Source organism: Haliotis cracherodii, unplaced genomic scaffold (assembly GCF_022045235.1).
Source record: "Haliotis cracherodii isolate W230 unplaced genomic scaffold, xgHalCrac1.p SCAF_16, whole genome shotgun sequence".
NCBI classification, from domain to species: domain Eukaryota; kingdom Metazoa; phylum Mollusca; class Gastropoda; order Lepetellida; family Haliotidae; genus Haliotis; species Haliotis cracherodii.
In genome coordinates this window covers 10,957,874-10,978,434 of record NW_027266271.1, presented here as the reverse complement: position 1 = coordinate 10,978,434, position 20,561 = coordinate 10,957,874, and the positions used below count along the sequence as shown (strand labels likewise).

At 39.6% G+C, this 20,561-nt stretch overlaps 1 protein-coding gene across 1 annotated transcript; it reads right to left on the bottom strand.

Moving 5' to 3' along the window:
• Nucleotides 1-348: 348 nt before the first annotated feature.
• Nucleotides 349-20,337, bottom strand: LOC139463383 (EF-hand domain-containing family member B-like). Its single transcript, XM_071244642.1, has 9 exons — nt 20,098-20,337; nt 18,894-18,956; nt 15,744-16,074; nt 13,457-13,781; nt 12,741-12,963; nt 10,774-10,969; nt 8,184-8,363; nt 6,724-6,905; nt 349-3,623 (listed from the first exon to the last, which is right to left on the bottom strand). Exons 1-9 carry the CDS (start codon nt 20,197-20,199, stop codon nt 3,444-3,446), a joined length of 1,782 nt encoding a protein of 593 aa, XP_071100743.1. The 5' UTR covers nt 20,200-20,337; the 3' UTR covers nt 349-3,443.
• Nucleotides 20,338-20,561: the final 224 nt, after the last annotated feature.

Below are 20,561 nucleotides of genomic sequence, written 5' to 3'. Positions count from 1 at the left end.
GTACTAGCATGTTGTTGAATGGTACCGACATATTACAATGTCAGAACAAATGTCACTGACAACATATTGACAAGAATATTGATATTGATATACATAGCAAGTGTCATTATATGAATCTGGTGGAGTATACTATTGACCCTCAATAGTGAGGTGTTGGAACCAGTTCTCATTTCAGTCGCGGTTCATTTCAGTGGAAGCAAGGATTAGTGTTAATGTTTTATAATCTTTGTTAATACTCTTTTTTGTGACAATAGCATCCGGTGGAAGTAGGGGGATGCTGCAATACTGAATGTCGTGAGTTATTCCTCAGTTCTGTTTAGGAAGAATATTGATAATACAATTGTCCATGAAGTTAGGTTAAAGCTGTCCAATATGGATCAACAAATATATGCCGAAAATAAACACATTAATACTGATTCAATTGTAGCGTCAAATTGGAATGTTTACAAACTAAAGGCTGAACATAACAATGGATCTTCTGTCTATACATACCGTATTCAACGTAATAAACTCCCCGCTCTAATAAGCAGCCACGGTGATATTATCTAATATATATGCTAGTGAACAATCCTAATTAGCACCTCTTCCTATTGATCAATGTACACAAGACTTATTTATTCATGTATAATACACACTCGTGTGTTATATGCACCCTTAATTATGGGCAATTAAATTCTGGAAACATAGATCTGTTGTGTATAATACGCACACGTTTTTCTTTTGTATCATTTCAGGATATAAACCTAGAAATTTACGATCTTTCAACTGTTTTTTTTTTCATCAAAATTATATTCTCACAAGAGCCCCCTATTTCTAATTTTGAAAGCGCCCTTGGCGCTTATTACGTCGAATATTGCTGCTTATTTGAAACACATATTTTCAAAATTCTGTAATATTTAATTCCTATTTAGCTGCAACCCAGACAGATGGTGAGAATAAATAACAATTAAGCCTAAATAGGTATGTAGAAAAGTGCCATGTGGCAGAAATTTGAAAATGCCAAGATATGATGTAAAATAATATATATTCTTAATTAAAATGATTGTACGTACACGTGTTACTAAGTTGATGATGATGTGTTTAGCTTCATCATTTGCTAAATGGCACGTAACAATGACAACAGTTTCACATGGTAAAACTAGGAAAACCTGTGACAAAACAACAGGGGTTGACAATATGCATAATGGCAATTGATATTTTATGAAATATTGTTAAATAGTAACAAATCAATATAAAAATACTTGTGCTGATAAAAATATTGAAGTGCGGGTGTAAAAATGTGTTTCTAAGACAGGAAAAACCTTACTACATTGCCATAGCTTGATGCAGCTTCTCGTGTTTATCTATTGGGTTGTAATACTATTGACCGTCGTCATAAAGCTGATCATATTGTTTCGTTGTTCAAAATAATACTTTGGAGGGCTTAATACCGGTACTCCGTTTGATGTCAAATTCTAGTAACAGCTTCAGCTGATATATCACATCACATCATTTGCATCACAAATCAATCGTATACTAATATGAGAACACATTCTTTCTAAGTTCTATCAGGAAATATCACCTAAATTTTGGTAAACAAATATACTGCCGGGCAAAAGAAAGTAAAAACTTTAAACTGATTTGAACTAAATATTACAAATGTTATCAGAATGTTACTAGGCTGAAAGCAGTCGCCAAAACACTACAAACTTAAGGTCCAAAACACAACCAGGGATAATTCTAGGGTGGGGCCTGGTGCTTTTAGCCCCTAAATACAAAAAAGGCCCACATTTTCAAGTACTCACATTTTAACATGGTGTTGTATGGGCAAGGGTGGGTGTACCTCTGGAATATTTGAAATTTTCACAAAAAGGGCCCATGTCACATTTTAACATGGTGTTGTATGGGCAAGTGTGGGTGTACCTCTGGAATATTTGAAATTTTCACAAAAAAGGCCCATGTCAGAAACTTCCAAGCGTGCACAGCTATAATACCCGTATCAAATACATCCCCATCAATAACCATTCTTGTTTGTTTCAGTTTTTCCGACCATCAAAAATGTTGTATACTTTCTTTTGCCCGGCAGTATATAGGACATACATTTGAGATTACAAAATGCATCTTAGATTCACACCTGAGGATTTCAAAATAATATACTTCAACTATTACATGACTAAAACAAATCTACATGTTTTTTACCCATTTTGTTAAAGTAGTTTGACCAGTGAATATTTTGATTATGGTTAAGTTATGATATTTGATTTAGAAGCAATCAATCTATATTAATACATGTTCATACTACATGTGTGCAATGACACAAAAACATCTAATTTTGATGGTGCGCTGTATTGGGAAATGCTGTTCACAAAAAGTGTGCCTGAATGTTGGCAAATACTGATATAGTCTGTTGCAATACTGTATAACATGTCTGTTGTACTGACAAGATATTGACTGAAATTGTAGAGAAACTTCTCTACAGCTGACTACCACATTGAGTATCACTCCATGTTAAAATAGTCGAGGCTTAGAAATGTAGAATTATTATCATGGAAGTGTTCAATACTGAATCTTTGCAAATACTATAGCCATTTTTTTACGCATGTCATTCATTTACTGACTGAAGTTGTACAGAAATAACCACATTGATAAGCATACAGTGTTATATTGTATAGAAATAAACTATTTGAAGCTCAAGAAATGTAGAATTATCATCATGGAAGTGTTCAATACTGAATCTTTGCAAATACTGTAGCCATTTTTTGACGCATGTCATTCATTTACTGACTGAAGTTCTACAGAAATAACCACATTGATAAGCATACAGTGTTATATTGTATAGAAATAAACTATTCGAAGCTCAAGAAATGTAGAATTATTATCATGGAAGTGTTCAATACTGAATCTTTGCAAATACTGTAGCCATTTTTTTACGCATGTCATTCATTTACTGACTGAAGTTGTACAGAAATAACCACATTGATAAGCATACAGTGTTATATTGTATAGAAAGAAACTATTCGAAGCTCAAAAAATGTAGAATTATTATCATGGAAGTGTTCAATACTGAATCTTTGCAAATACTGTGGACGTTCTTTGATTTGATGCATGTCATTCATACAACATAAATTTCCTGACAGAAGTTGTCCGGAAACTATCACATTGATAATCACCCCTGTCACATTGTACAGAAATATAGTATTTGTGACTTAGAAATGTATAAATACCATGCAGGGGGAACTGTATCAGTTCATGTGTTATCTATCAGAACACTTCTGGGACATTAATTACTGATAAACAAATATAAAATAGTTTCCTTGTAATATACTGGCCCGTTTACAACCAGAGCATTTCAAGTTCTTATCATGTCCATGAGCATTAAGTTTGTTACCAAAAAAAATAAAAAGTTATACTAAATCACTTTAAGATAATAAATAGATAAATAAGATTGCATTGAAACCGTGACTTTAGACTGCCATGGGATGATTTTCAAATTTGATGTCTTCAGCCTGTATATCATCTAGGACGTTCCTGAAAGCCTCCAGACTGACGTGTCCCTTTGGGTGTCTGTCTGCCGCACACCTCCACACACTCTCAAATGTTTCCCCGGGCATGTGGACTCCGACCTGTGTGAAGACATCTCGTACCTGAAGGACACAAATATATCATTGTACATGTAGCGGCCATAAAATTTCAGAGTCCCATGATGGGATTCGAACCACGGACCTTCTGATCCGAGGTCGGACGCCTTGTCCACATGACCAAAGAGGTTAACCCCTTCAGCAAGCTGACAAGGTAAGGATGTCATCTGTGGGATGACTCCACGCCCTGCTACATACACATCCATGCATAAGTTTAAACAATGACTGTGAAAAGAGAAAAACGAGGTATCAGGAAACATACGAGTAAGTGAGTGAGTGAGTGAGTGAGTGAGTGAGTGAGTTGGGTTTAACGCCGCTTTTAACACTATTCCAGCAATATCACAGCGTGTCAGCTAAATGTTGGAGGAAAGCCCCAATTGATGCAGGTCTCAGACCTTTACCACTTTGGTGAAACCCATGTGCACGAGATTGGTGCTGACAAACCTAGAAACATAATCTGGGCGAACCAGGATTCGAACCCACAATCATAGGTTTCTGGCGTGCCCAAGGGAAGCATCTCTGCATAGCGAATCGCGGCGCCTTAGAAGACTGGGCCACCTGTGCCCCCAGGAGACTAAAGGAATATGTCTGGATGTGCTGTGTTCAAACAAACATCAGTGTTATACAAATGTGACAGATACAACCATTGTACATATTTATTTTATTCATCTTCAGTGTCTGCTTTTTAGTGTTCAACTTTTGTGTATAATTAGTTGTTAAGATAGATTAAATGCAGTTCATGTGTCCTTGGTAGTGAGTGGGTACCCGGTAGGATGAGATGGTAATGTGGGTGTTAACCTTCTAGTACCTCACAGGCAGCTTGGGTTGTATACTCCCCAGGGAGCTGAGAATGAAAATCGAGTGCTCACTGATCCATTGACTGGGGTAATAATAGTGTAGCGCTATGAGCATCCGAAATCTGGCGCATTATAAACGCACTTATTATCATTAAATCCGGAATATTAAGTTGTGGCACTGTGTTCGGGAAGACACCCAAGTGCACTCTATTACATGTAGAGTCAGTTTCTATATTGTCACACCCATAAATTCATGTGCATGTATGTACTTTTAAAGAGATTTATAATATCTTTACATGTAGATAATATAATATAATATTTGGATAATTATTCTATTTGGCTCTTACATCAATCAGCAGATTACTGAACACTATAACTAATATAAGAATAACATCTGTTTGTAATGTAAAATGGTTTGTGCTACTGTGATGTTGATGGCTGCATTATGTGTATTGTTGATATTACTTATTAATCCTGAAATATGTTTCAGGGTGTAAATAAATATATGAAACATCCATTGGCGAAATAAAACGTCTCTTGCCCGTAGCGTGTGTTTCTCTATTGCTCATTCACTGCCCTGCTACACAAACTTAACCATGAGGTTCCAAAGATGTTTTAATGTGTTCCTGTTTCCCATTCCACAAAGCGATCTTAGTGCTAAGATCATCATAAAGTTTAGAAGTTACGATCACCCATGTGCTAAGATTGTTTTGAGGAATGACCATGACCTTTGGGAAAATTGCTCCGACATGTTCCGTGTCAGTGACATGCCAGGGGAGAGGGAAGAGGCAAAAGGCATGCTGCAAACAAGATTGTCAGCTGTTGCTAGGTGACTCAAAGCACCCCCATGACAATAAATAACCAGGTTGTCAGTAAAGTTACTGACAAACTAACTGCATTCTTGGTTGTCCCAAATCCGTCCGACATGAGTTACCACCCCTGTTCAGGACCATTACATCGCTGTCTCTTATCTGATAGAACACTACCAGCGGACAACATGAACAACGAGGACTCTCCAACGACAACAGACTCTCCTGAACAATAGGGACTTTCCAAGGACAACAAAGACCCTCCAAGAACAAGGACTCTCCAAGAGTGAGCGACTTTTACCACTTCGGTCAAACCCACGAGCACGGGTATGGTGCTGAGAAACCTAGAAACATAATCGGGACGAACCAGGATTCGAACCCACAATCATAGGTTTCTGGCGCGCCCAAGGGACGCAACTCTGCACAGCGAATCCCGGCGCCTTAGATGACTGTGCCACCCGTGCCCCCGATTCTCCAAGACTCTCCAAGGACAACAAAGACTCTTCAAGAACAGAGACTCTCCAAGGAGGACAAGGACTCTCCCAGGACAACAGGGACCAGTAACAGCGAGGACTGTATGCAGCCGCTGACAGGCTGCAGGACCGATGGTCACCCTGAGCAGACATGTGATGTCTGTAAGTTTCACTGATTGTCTCTTTGTATTGTTCCAAAGCTTGGATTTCAGATGGTAAGAAATAGATTTACTGTGCACTAAACAGATTCAAAGTTAGCACTTCAACAATCAGCTGGTGACTTTCTTTTGCCTCTCAGTGTATATTTGAAATGACTGATGGTATGATTTTGTGCTAACATCTCAAATGTTGTGTACGAGTACCTATGGAAAGTCAACACTGGGTGCAGTCCAACTGTCAAGGAAACAGCACAATAACAATAATAACATTGTTCATTAGTACAAATCAGTATCATCAAATTCAAGGCTTGCTGGTATGGACATTATTACCCTGGTCAGAGTGGGTGGGTGAGCAGGGTTTTACGCCGCTTTTAGCAATATTCCAGCAATATCACGGCAGGGGACACCAGAAATAGGCTTCACACATTGTACAAAGGTCGGGAATCAAATCCGAGTCTTCGGCGTAACGAGCTAACACTTTAACAACTAGGCCACCCGACCACCCCACCCTGATCAGAGACCATAAAATAAAAAGATAACAATCATTGTAATCTGCTAAGATCTGTCCTTTTGTTGGATTGTCGCTGGTCGTAGTCGGAGAAATTCTGGGTAAGGGACTTCGGTTAAGCCGCAGATATTATGTAATATTGTTTACGTGGTTACCAGAATGGTCCGTTGTGAATGTCTGCGCATTTACTGCACATCTGCAGCAGTACAGAGAGGTTAACAGCAGGGTGTCGGAGTGTATCAGTTACATGCCAGACCGTAGCGGGGAGGGCTGTCCCTTTGTTTTATTTTCTCTGGACCAATGGACACTCAAAATCCGTTCTCAGCTCCCTGGGGAGTATACAATGACCTCTGTATCTTACCTCCTGCTGGCTTCTGGGGAGAAGGAAGTCCTTCTCATACACTCCATGCTGGCTGAAAACGGATGGGTTGAGGAGGCCATAGGCATTGGACTCATCCCCATAGTTGGTGCGGTCATCTACACGGCGGATGCGTGGTGCGGAGCGGTCAGTCCTGATAGTGGGAACTCCATATGTTCGATAATCTGGAGATAACAAATAGCATTATAGAATTGCTTGTCATTCACGTCACATGAAAACATCAATACATCATGATATATCAGTAATGGGAAATGGGAAAAGGGCTCAGGAATATTTTAAGGGGAATGGACAATGACATGGTTGCAATGTACAAATCGTTGTGGTTAAATAGTCATATATAACATTAATCAAGACCAAACTAGAATGTGTTTTTACCCATTAAAAACAGATGTCTCCCTTCTCAGTCTTTTTGTATACACCAGTTCAAGTTGTTTCTATAAATATGTTTGCAAATCCCAAAAACAAGAACAGTAAAAAATACTTGTACAGATTCTGATTAATGCTTTAATGAAGCTGCATTACGGTTGATGCCATGTTGGCTCTATGGCTGATAAGACTATTGAACTGTTCCAGCAGTTCGGATGATAGATTGTATTGTGGAAGTAGAAACCATAATGAACAGTAGCTTTATGCTAAAAAAAAACTAAAAAAATTAAAATATGAGAAGGCAATAGTTGAGAATATGGTCATTGCAACTATATAGTTTCATGTAAAAATAGTCATTAGTTTGAGAGTTATGGCTTGGAGAAGGCCTAGAGTTGGTTTACACTAAGTCCAAATTGTTTCTATGGAAAAAATGAAATTTAGAAAAGTTTCAAAATAGCAAGTCACCAGTTGAGCTGATGAGTAATGCATATGCAACGTTTTGTTGAAAAAGATTGAACGTTTTTCAAGTTATAGCACGGTGTTCAATCTTTTTCAACAAAACGTTGCATATGCATTACTCATCAGCTCAACTGGTGACTTGCTATTTTGAAACTGGGGAGAAGGAAGTCCTTCTCATACACCCTAGGTAACCATGGAAACCATGGAAACCTAAAACAATATGATTGAGAAAAATTTCAAAATACCAAAAGGCAACATGCCCAGTTAAGCTGCATCATGAGTAATGCATATGCCAAGTTTAACTGAAAAACATTGTCTCCCCTTTCTTTTGGGGAGAGACACAATTGCATATATACAGACATTTCCAAGGCTTCAGTCATTAATTGAAAAACAATGAGATCTTGATTTTGTAATTTTGTACAATCTAAATCTTTATTCTGATTTTCTTTAAATTACAATATCACACTTTATCCTAATTGGCTGTTAAATGTGCTGCACAAACCTTCATAGAAAACACACAAAAATATTGCTCATTTTGAAATTGACCTGAAGCTTGGAGAATAAAGGGGCATAACTCTTACAGCCCCCTGTCCAGGGTACCTCTCATAGCTGCATACCTCGAGTGCTGACACCTCCGACCACAGCATTGATCATGTTGGCGCTTGTCCTGTGTCCGCCGATAGCCTTGTCCACCTGTTTCTGCAGCCTCCGGGGGGTACTGTCCTGGCTCTGGGGGGACTTGGGGACCAGGTCCTTGTCCTCAACCACCTGGCTGTCACTCACAGCAGGTGCGTCCTCTGATCAAACAAGGACATAGTCATATGAGCATTCTGCATCACAATGCTGTATCAGGTAGCTCCTAATGGTGAATCAATGACCATCATGTCTACTTGATGAACATCAACATGTCTGGCATTGTTAGTATTGATTTCAGAAATATAATAACTACCATATGTTCATAATAAACATGACAGCTTGAGTTATGAAAACGTTGAAAAATCAAAAACTGTTTGTGCAACAAGAAATGACCACATAGCTTTTGTTTGTTTGTTGTTTATCGTCACATTCCAGTTATTTGACGGCGGTCTGTGAATAATCGTGTCTGGACCAGACAATCCAGTGACTGACATCATGAGCATCGATCCATACAATTGGGGTACGATGACATGCATCAACCAGAAGGTCATATTCTAACCTGTACCTTCACGGGTCGAGCTTAGCTTTTGAGGGTTGGGTGAGAGAGGGATGGGTGAGAGAAGGGTGGTAGCTGGGAGTGGGGTGGTGGTTGGGAGTGGTGGGGTGGTGGTTGGGAGTGGTAGGGTGGTGGTTGGGAGTGGGGGGTGGGGTTGCTGGTTAGGAGTGGGAGTGTGGAAGTGGGGGTGAAAGTGGGGTGGGTGGTGGGTGGGAGTTGGGTGGTTGGATTAGTGGAGTCTGGACCAGACAATCCAGTGATTGATAGCATGTGCATCTATCCACGTAATTGGGGTCCATTGTGGAGTTTGTTTGTTTGTTTGTTTGTTTGTATTTTAACGCCGCACTCAGCAATATTCCAGCTATATGACGGCGGTCTGAAAATAATCGTGTCTGGACCAGACAATCCAGTGATTGACATCATGAGCATCGATCCACGCAACTGGGATACAATGACCTGCATCAACCAAGTCAGCGAGCCTGACCACCCGATCTGTTAGTCGCCTCTTAAGACAAGTATAGTCGCCTTTTAGGGAAAGTATGAGTTGCTGGAGACCTATTCTACCCCAGATCTTCACGGGTCTTGTGTAACACATATAAGTGAAAGTATTGTAATCATTAAAACTCATTTTAATCAGCAGACATTTAACTTGAATTTTTAAATCAAATTTTACATTTATTGTAGGCTAATTTCTACACTAATTTAGAGCAGGTTGGGTTATTTCTCAAACTAAACAGAGGGAAATAGATCAATAGTGTTACATATTACCAAAAGGATCATATTTAATATGGTACTATATTTCCCATGGGAGCAAAGATATCAGCGCAATTATTATCTGTAATTCATACTGAGCTAAGTCATGCCAACTATTCCATTGTCTTACTTGTTTGTGAAGATGCCCGCAGCCATGTGATATCACATCAACACATTGTTGCAATGGCTAAAGATGACATCATCCATTTATTATCATACCTCCACGTCAGAATGATGAGATCTGATTGGTCCACGTGATGTTGATAAAATACTGTGTAACTCGCCATGGAGGGTAATAAATTTCTCAATCGAGAGAATAAATCCCTTATACCCCACCACGAGGAAGACATGCTGCACATGGATTTCTGAGAGGCAGAATAAATCCCTTATACCCCCGCTTCGAAGCAAACAGCTGCATGCTTTTTCCGAGTCAATGAAAGTCACATGACATAGCATAAGCTAACCTCAGCTCAGCCGATAGGCTGTTTTGCTATCAATTTTGAATTTGTCTTAATTCTTCTAAGTCATATTAAAACATGTTAAGATATACTTATACATTCTTGACATCACAGTTGGTATTATGTGACATATCCAACAATAATGGATGACGGAGCTGACCTCACCACTTATGATCAAGAAGACAAATTCTGTCTTCATTTCTCAGAATAAAACCTATGGGTACTATATAGAATAACATACTTACTACTATGAATTACAAATAATTCCTCTAGGCTTGCCAAATCAATTAACTTTGGCATCTGTAATTCCCCATTGATTGTAGGTTATTCTCTAAATGTATCACATCCTCAAACAGAACCCACTTGCTTGGTTTTATGGTCTACAGAGTTTTACAAAAAAAAATTGTGCAACTCAATATATGTTTCTCAATTTGTCACAAAGTTGTTTTGCTCGATGAAAATTTCTTTTTATTGTTTAAAGTGCAGGATATTTTTGTACTTTTACAATGACATGTATATTATTTACTTCAAAGACGTTTTTGTTCTAATGAATCTGAGGATTGTAGCAGGAAGAGAGTACAAATAATTAATATCATACATCAACTATTATCAAAAAAGTTAATGGTTGCTTGATATTTTTATGATTTGTGTAGTTGTGTGTTGTATTTTTACTACTTCATTCATTTATTTTATTTTCTAACTGTGACTTTTGGCTCAGATTAATTTGTAAACATAAAGTGTTTCATTATGTGAATTGTGAAGATATGATGAACACATAAGTTGATGTCTCCATTCAAATGTTACCTGTCTTCTCGCCAAATCCTGAGTCCATCTTGTCTTTCCAGTTGAGGAAGTTGCAGAATTCCACGTAGTCAATCTGGCCGTCCCTGTTCACATCACAGGTGTCCATGAGTTGCTCTAGCAGCTCAGGCTCCACAGGCAGGTTGAACTGGAAGCAGGCATCTCGCAGCTCCACCATGGTGATCTTCCCTGAGTTGTCCTACAACATTGAACAGTCATTACACAGGGGGAACGTCTTGTACACTCACACAGGGGGAACGTCTTGTACACTTACACAGGGGGAACGTCTTGTACAGTCACTTACACAGGGGGAACGTCTTGTACAGTCACTTACACAGGGGGAACGTCTTGTACAGTCACTTACACAGGGGGAACGTCTTGTAGAGTCATTACAGAGGGGGAAAGTCTTGTACACTTACACAGGGGGAACGTCTTGTACAGTCACTTACACAGGGGGAACATCTTGTACAGTCACTAACACAGGGGGAACGTCTTGTACAGTCACTTACACAGGGGGAACGTCTTGTACACTTATTGCATAGGGGGAACAACATTGTACAGTCATTACACAGGGGGAACGTCTTGAAAGTCACTTACACAGGGGGAACGTCTTGTACAGTCACTTACACAGGGGGAACGTCTTGTACAGTCACTTACACAGGGGGAACGTCTTGTACACTTACACAGGGGGAACATCTTGTACACTTACAGAGGGGGAACAACACTGTACAGTCACTTACACAGGGGGAACGTCTTGTACAGTCACTAACACAGGGGGAACGTCTTGTACACTTATTGCATTGGGGGAACAACATTGTACAGTCACTTACACAGGGGGAACATCTTGTACAGTCACTTACACAGGGGGAACGTCTTGTACAGTCACTTACAGAAGGGGGAATGTCTTGTACAGTCACTTACACAGGGGGAAAATCTTGTACACTTACACAGGGGGAACAACTTGTACACTTACACGGGGGGAACGTCTTGTACAGTCACTTACACAGGGGGAACATCTTGTACAGTCACTAACACAGGGGGAACGTCTTGTACACTTATTGCATAGGGGGAACAACATTGTACAGTCATTACACAGGGGGAACGTCTTGAAAGTCACTTACACAGGGGGAACGTCTTGTACAGTCACTTACACAGGGGGAACGTCTTGTACTGTCACTTACACAGGGGGAACGTCTTGTACACTTACACAGGGGGAACATCTTGTACACTTACAGAGGGGGAACAACACTGTACAGTCACTTACACAGGGGGAACGTCTTGTACAGTCACTAACACAGGGGGAACGTCTTGTACACTTATTGCATTGGGGGAACAACATTGTACAGTCACTTACACAGGGGGAACATCTTGTACAGTCACTTACACAGGGGGAACGTCTTGTACAGTCACTTACAGAAGGGGGAATGTCTTGTACAGTCACTTACACAGGGGGAAAATCTTGTACACTTACACAGGGGGAACAACTTGTACACTTACACGGGGGGAACGTCATGCACAGTCACTTACACAGGGGGAACAACTTGTACAGTCATTACACAGGAGAACATCTTGTACAGTCACTAAATACACGGGGCAATGCTTCAACAGCCACTATGAGTATGACACCTATGATTGTGGGTTTGACTTCCAGTTCTCCCTTATGTTTCTAGGTTTTCCCATTTTCACCAAGTAGTAAACATCTGAGACCTGTATCATTTGGGGCTTTCCTCCCACATTTAGCTGTTATGATGTGATATAACTGGAATAGGGGGGCTAAAACCCAACTCACTCACTCACCCTCGAGTATCACACATAATTATCCTTAGTTTTCATGAATAAAAAGTCCACAGAAACAGAAACATTACTGTTGCACACAAGGATGTTTTATACAATCACAACATATTTATGTCATGTGATGCTTTAGGTCTGTAAGTCTTTCAGTCAGGTTTGATGGTGACCTTTAAACTCACCTTATCATAGAATCTAAAAGCATGAAGTAGATCATGGAATTTATGGTAGTTCATCTTCTTGAGATGATGCCTGGTGGCTGCAACTATCCCCTGCTGGCGGTCGCTGCCCCGCAGGTAGGAGCCTGCGGCCCGGTTGTGTATCAAGTCACCGGCACCGTACTCATCAGGCTTCAGCAGGATACCAAACGTGTGGTCTGGCGTCACTTTCAGTGTGTCCTTGATTCTGGAAAATAATTGGATATATGATGATATATAAACTGGAGAAGAGAGGAAAAGTAAAAAGTTTTTTCTAACACGAGTCATAAGAAGATGAAAAATCCCCCCAGTCCCCACAATAGCAAAAAGGCACCACTTCAGCCTGAAGTTAATACATGTACAAAGTTTGAAAATCCTTCACACCTTTCAAGTTATGCCCCCGGAAACAAAATACGGACGGACAGATGGACGATGGACAGACCAGATGAAGACTATATCCCCCCGCATTATATGCCAGGGGATAAAAAGGGAAGAGAGTCCTGATTTTGTGAATTCTAGAAAAGAAATGAACACATCTGCATATGTACTATGAGACCAAAAATGTCTCTCTTCTGGTTTCATAATACTGTGTCTTGTTCCCCATGCTTTTCGTACAGGTATCAAATTGGCACACTTCCTGGCACTAATTTGACTGGGGTAGCTTGCTATGCAGTTGGTATTCTAAGACACTAGCAACTTACGGGTCATGAACCTTCCCCAACTGAGGCTGTGTCCTTTCCCGGAAGTCATCCCCTCTTTTGGACACGATCTTTGACCCCTTCTCCGACTCCGTCTCATGGAGCCACTTGAGTGTCTGCCTCACATGACGCCCATCGTTGGCATGAGGTGTTGGTATTCCAAATCTGTTCTTCGGGTCAAAGCTTGGTGCCGTGTAACATCGCTGTACTCTTTCTCCAACCTCAAAGTCAGCATGGGTTTTGATATACAAATCGTGACCAACAACGTTCTCTTTCTCTACTTCTTCATATGTCTTCCTGGGGTTTATCAAGCCACCAGCACCGATATCTGCAATTAACAAATTTAAAATGTTAAGATCAGAATCCTGATATAGATTCATGCACTGGGGACTCTGGTCAAGAACATAGGTCCCCTGTAAGCTGTACTTGTCGTTAGGGGTGACTAAAAGGATCAGGTGGCCAAATTACATGTCAATGTTTATGATGTCATCACTGGATTGTCTGATCCAGACTCAATTATTTACATACTGTTGTGCAGTCAAGTCCTGTTAATCCGACATCGACACTGACTCGCATCAAAACACGGGGCTGTGTACTCGCAGGGAGATGACCACAGAGTACACTGATCACTGTGTCAGATTAATGAGACTGATTAATGAGTGATTTCGGTAATTCGTTGCAAATTAGCTGTGTCAGAGTCGGACTGCGAGACTGTCATTACTGTCAGATAAAGCCGATTGTCGGATTAGCGAGACTGGACTGTATATAGCTGGACTATTGCACAATCAATCAATCAAGGCTATTGATTTCTAATGTCGCAGAAACAAAAATCATCCTGATATTTTATTACTGTATTCGACGTAATAAGCGCCCTGCTCTAATAAGTGCCCACGGCGATAATTGCTCATATATTGGCTAGTGAACAATCCCAATTAGCACCCTTTCCGATTGATCAATGAACACAAGACTTATTTATTCGCGTATAATACGCACTCGTGTGTTATATGCACCCTTAATTATGGGCAATTAAACCACGGAATTTATCTTTCAACTCTGTTTTTTCCACCAAAATAATATTCTAATAAGAGCCCTCTATTTCTAATTTTGAGAGAGCCCTGGGCGCTTATTACGTCGAATACAGTATTTATATGGATGGTGGAGGATGAAAACGATGTTGGTGGTAAAGATTAGTGATGATAAATCGTCTAATGAGAAGAGTTCTATGTCTGGCAAGGTTAAAATCGTGTGTGGAGTGACGCCACATGTATAAAGAGAATGATGTGTACTAAAGAAAAGGCAGAGGTGTACTTAAGAACGTCAGTGCACAAACCACAGAAAACACTTAACAGGTAAAGGACAACATTGACAATAAAGAACGCCAGAATAATAAAGAATTCCTGATGCGCTCTTCATGTGGCCTCATATATTCTATCTATACATGTTGCGTTTATGTATCGAGCGTTCAGTCATCGTCACCGGAAAAGCGGCCCATTTTGATCAATACAGTATACTCTGTGTAATCCAACATCTGTCCATAGTACAAGTATTTAGTACACAACCTTCAATAAACACTCATTTAACCCTTGACAAGGAATAATTTGGAATAAACCAATGAAAGGTACATGCATGGTTCAATGCGAAGTGTTCTGATGCCGAATTATTTTTCCTCTAAGAAATGCTATGACAGGTATCACTCCACATCTCTACCATCATGGTATTATTACTTGAGACCTGCCACTAATATGACTGATTGTTGTTAAAATATTATTTCGACCACCGAAATTTTCATTTGAAGACAATTTTTCTTTTTTTTCGACCACCGACATTTAAAGAACAATCCAAAATTCTGAAAACAAAACAAAAATGATTAATCGCCTAAGATGTTATCAGCATCCTGGGAGTAGATATTAAGATACCATTGCTGACATTACTCAAAGAGCCAGTGTCATGCCTTTTTGAGATGAGGGCAATAAAGTTTAGGCGACTATGCTTGTCGTAAAAGACGACTAACAGGATCAGGTGGTCAGGCTCGCTGACTTGGTTGATGCATGTCATCTATCCCAATTGCGTGGATCGATGCTCATGATGTCAATCACTGGATTAACTGGTCTAGACTCGATTATTTACAGACCGCCGTCATATAGCTGGAATATTGCTGAGTGCAGTGTAAAACAACAAACCAACCAACCAATAAAGTTAAGTCTACGTGAGCTGAAACAAATGTCCCACCTTTCGAAAATAAAAGCGAATAAAAGGTCGTAAAGTGACTTTTACTGTGGCCATATCTCACCAAGTTCGGTTGGGATCCCGAATGTGAAGGTGCGGGAGTCAAGTTTTGGCGGAAGTCCAGGCCTCTGATCATGTGATATGCCGAGTGGAGCACGGATGTGTGTTGCATAGATATTCTCTTTCCTATCGGAAAGGCGTTGTTGGAATAAACTTTTGGGGTGTGGGTTCACAAGTTCTCCGGATGTGATAGAAGGTCGTGTGCTGACCCCATGGGTCATCTCTGCTGCCCAACGTCTATGAGGATCCCGAGCTCTTCCATAAAACACTCGCATTGCACCTGCACCTGGCTGCCCACTGGCACGAAAACGCTTGATGACATCTGCACTTTCTGGCTATAAAAGAGCAGAAAATACACAATGAAGTGACACAAGTATTCTACAAGTACAAAGTTTGTGACTTTCTTTGACTGACTTTTCCCTTCTTGAACAACAGGGACCAGTACAAATGTTGGCTGTGCGGTACTGAAATGTTTCTGAATTATGCAAGATCTGTTACTCAAAAGGGTCCTTGCAATAGTTAATGATCTACTTGAAAATACTCTACAGTATAATACTTAATAGTTGTAACAGAAAAATTGGGGTTTGCTCAAGATACATAAATGTTGTTCAGTGATGTTTTGTTTATCAAGGTCCTGATTGACAAATAAACACACAAGAGGCCATTTTATTTCACAGCTATCTTCCTGCAGGAAATGTAGCAAAATGATATATCAATTTGGAATATGGGTTTCTATTTCAAGAGGTCAAACTCTGTGAGATATATTGGTTTCATACATCATTTCCAGATTAACCAACGTTAGAAATTGGCACTAGTCCTGTAGTCCTTGCAAAACTGCCCAATATTTCATAAAGACCACTAGAAATTTGCCATTTGTAAAGATTTTACTGTATGTTATCATTATAAGGACTAGAAGACTAAATATGTTACTTACTAAAGCTGGATTGACGAGGGTAGATTGGATGGCCTATTGGCTAAAGCATAAGGACAAAGATCGGGTTCTATCCCAACATAGTAATGATGTGTGAAGCCAAATCTTGGTGTCCCTCATATGATATGGCTGGAATAATGCTACAGTGGTGTAAACCCCATCTTACGAGGGGGGTTCAATAAGGCTAAGTCTGGGCTGTAGGATGGGTGATTTAACTGTATAGCCCAGACTTACGGTAGCCCCCAGTGACTATTTCCTGTTCCAGCAAATGAAATCATGGAAGACGCTTCCAGCATGATGGGGACATAAAGGCTGCCACAGAGGCGTGGGTAGAGGGCCAATCTGCGGATTTCTATAAAAGTCGTATTAAAAGCTTGAAGGACAAATGGAATAAGTGTATCGAGGTGAATGGAGATTATATTGAAAAATAAAAGGGCAAAAGATATTCTGCGACTTGGTCTTATATTGAAGTTGCAAAACTTATTGAACGTCTGTCGTACTTCAGATATTAATTCCAAATAAACATCAATGTTTCTATAGAAATGTTTTGTTTACACAGAATACTGTATGGAAGGTGGGATTTCTGAATATTCTATAGATGATTTGGGCTCAGTGTAGTTCAATGTTGTTTGTCATCTGATGTTTTCATGAACTGTACATCCTCATTACAAAAGTGAGTGAGTTTGGCTTAATGTCACTTTGAATAGTATTTGAAGTATATCGTCTCATGCAATGTCCAAAATACTGTAAACAGGGAATTTTTTGCGACCGTTGCGAGTTTTGCGAACGAGAATCAATCGCAAAAACTAAAAACGCAAAAATAAGTATAACTAATACATACTTTATTCATTGCAACACATTGCAGTTAAAAACACAAATGAATACAGAATGGTCACACAATGCATCACATATGACAGTGTAAACAGACCAATTAGTGTCACTGTTACCTCACAGTAATCCTGCCTTCTTCCAACCTCGCTTGATTGCGTCAGTGTCCTTTGCAATTTTGCAATCTTGCGTGTACCGTTACGTATCTCCACATTGTCATAATTTGTGAGTAACGAACTTTCATTAAAATCCTTCTTATATAGTTTGCATTCAAACTCAGTCATGACACTGAGTTGAGTCAATTATCATATTTGATAATCTCAACGCGGCAACTCGCAAAAATATCTCGTCGCAGTATTGTCTTTGGTGTGGTATTTGCAATATTTTAACGGCGCAGAAATAAAGCTGTTCACAGTAACTGCCTGCCCGCCTGTCCGTGGCTGGTAACTTTTCTGTCAGGCTGCATGAGATTTTACTCCACCTGCCCGACTGTCTGGCAAATAATTTTAAGACTACTTATGTAGTCAGTCTTATCATAACTCCTTGTAGATTCTCCAGCAATTGTTTTCATTATTTTAACTGAATCAAAATGTGATTTGTCTCTTAGTGTCTGTTATTTTTCAATGTTTACAATGTCAGAATGTGGGCAGGTAACTTTGAAGATCATCTTCCCGAGGCAAGAGAGTTAACTGACTTTAAAAGTCCAGTTTCCACCCTTCCCGAACTTGGCTGGAATTCCTGGGCTCAATTGTAGAGCCACCAGTGGCTATTACGAGTAATGTCCTTTCTATGCCTCTCCTACTGACCAATCAGATTCAACCTCTCGTATCACTTGCATTTGCTTCAAACAAAACGATGCGCCCAGTCAAGACGATCTGATTGATAATCAAGATCTATATTGTGATAAATGATAAAACGAGTCTTACATCGCGAAGTGCATCAAATCATGTGAGCGCCTTGATTAAAAGAATGAAAAGATTTAGACAATCTCTGTTGACAACGAGTTAGCGGAGCACATGCTTTGCAAATCCTGCAGTCGATCGAAATCTGCATGACACTTTACGAACTGGATTTCGATTTCGGTGCGCGATTTTGATTGGACTATGCATAGACTCATTAGTCCAGCCAAAACGTAACTCCATAATACCAGCCTAGTTCGGCAAGGGTGGAAACTGGACTTTTATAGTCAGTTAACTCACTTGCCTTGGGAAGATGTTGAAGATGGGCAGGCAACACATATTGGGTTGGGTATAAAAATTATTTCAAACACTGATTTCATGTCAGCATAAGGTGCGAGGAATGCTGAAAATGATGCAGGAAAACCACAAAAAAAAGAGTGGTGTTGTGGTGGAGCAGGCCTTTTCAGACCTTGTAAAATATTTCTACTGAACTTACTCGGTCCTCTGGTGGTTTCAGACATAGCTCTGTTGTGTCTCCTGTTGCTGTCAGCTTTCCAGCCTGTAAAATAATAAAAGTTTATTTTTCTGGGTACATATGCATTTCACTGGACACCTATTGGCCATGTTTGTTTGATATTACAAATACAGCCACACTTGTCTGCGTCACTATTCGAAAAATAGGGCGATAAAGTAAAAAATAAACAGAAAAATTACTCCACTTGCATTTGTATGTTTTATAAAGATTAAACCTCGAATCTGAATAGGAAAGCAATCCATAGACATCGAAAATTGGACATCAACATAAAGAAAGTACTCAAAAATAGAAGTTCCATAATGGCGTGCGACAGTCCATCAGTGACATTCATCAAAGATGTTGTGTGTTTTTTAAAAATACATTTACTTACGAAAGTATTTAATTAAGGCTGTTGTGTTTGGGGCAAGCCCCCTAAAAACCCTGTTGTTTAAGCGAGATGTCAAAAACTGAAATATGAAAATCTTAGAAATCGCGGTTTATTTTTGTTACTCAGAACGGAGCTCGTACACAAAAATGGAGGAAGGTGCAACCTTGTATTTTTGAAACATGACTCAGTGAATTTTAAAGTTGCTTACAAAGTTGCTTTTCAAGCGCAGCAAATATTTTCAAAAGAGACATTACCATATTCTTGCAGCAAACAGACTGATTGAAATATATATACGGTAGATCTAGCTATGTATTTTTGTTTGTAAACCCAAGTTTATTTTAAATGTAAAATGGCCAGCATGAGCTTCTCTTACAGATAATTGGGACGATAATTGATTCTGATGTCTTTTCTTCAAGTTCCACAAATCAATCTTTGCAAGTTACACAAATCAGTCTTTGCAAGTTACGAAAGTCGGTTTTAACGATGGGAGTAAGGTTAGCCTTTACTCTTTATTGTGGTTAGAAGGTGGTAGCACTGAGAGTACTGGAAAATGTGGGGAGTGACTATCCACACTATTTGAAGTAAATATATCCTTCATCTGGAATTCGTTTAGAGCAGAAAGTCACTAAGAAGAGATGCAATATGTCTCAAATCTCATTCTTTTTGATGAACTCAAAACGAAACACTAGTTTTGTCAACGACGTTTCTAGATAGGCCAATATGAATATTTCTGCATCCGTATCGGAACATGTTCAGCAAACAAGAAAACAAACTCAGAGGAAAGCAAAGACTACTCACCGCACGATACTGAGGGGTCCAATCTTTGTATTTACCAGCATATATGGTCCGTGTCTGTATTTCTGGAAAACGGACAGAAGCTTCCGCTGTTGTGGAAGCCATGCTGATGATTAGTAAATCAGTAATAAGTCGCTTTCAATAAACGCTTAAATAAAGTCACTGCTGAACTCTAACAAACATGAATTCTCCTTTGCGCATAATAATAAATGACAAAGTAGTTACACACGATCAGAGGCCTAATCAGACATAAGACACAAGTGTGTCGACGAAAAGTTGCAAAGAAGCAACCTATTGTTTTGGTGACCCTAGCAACAGTTGCAAGGTGAAGGACGTTTCCCTGTTCGCAATCTCAAGTAGACGAGACTTTGCGAGAGTAGTTAAGGCAGTCTCTTATTTTCAGGAGTTGATGCAACCATTTTAAATTGGAAACATCACAACTAGTCTATGAATAATTATGATGTTAC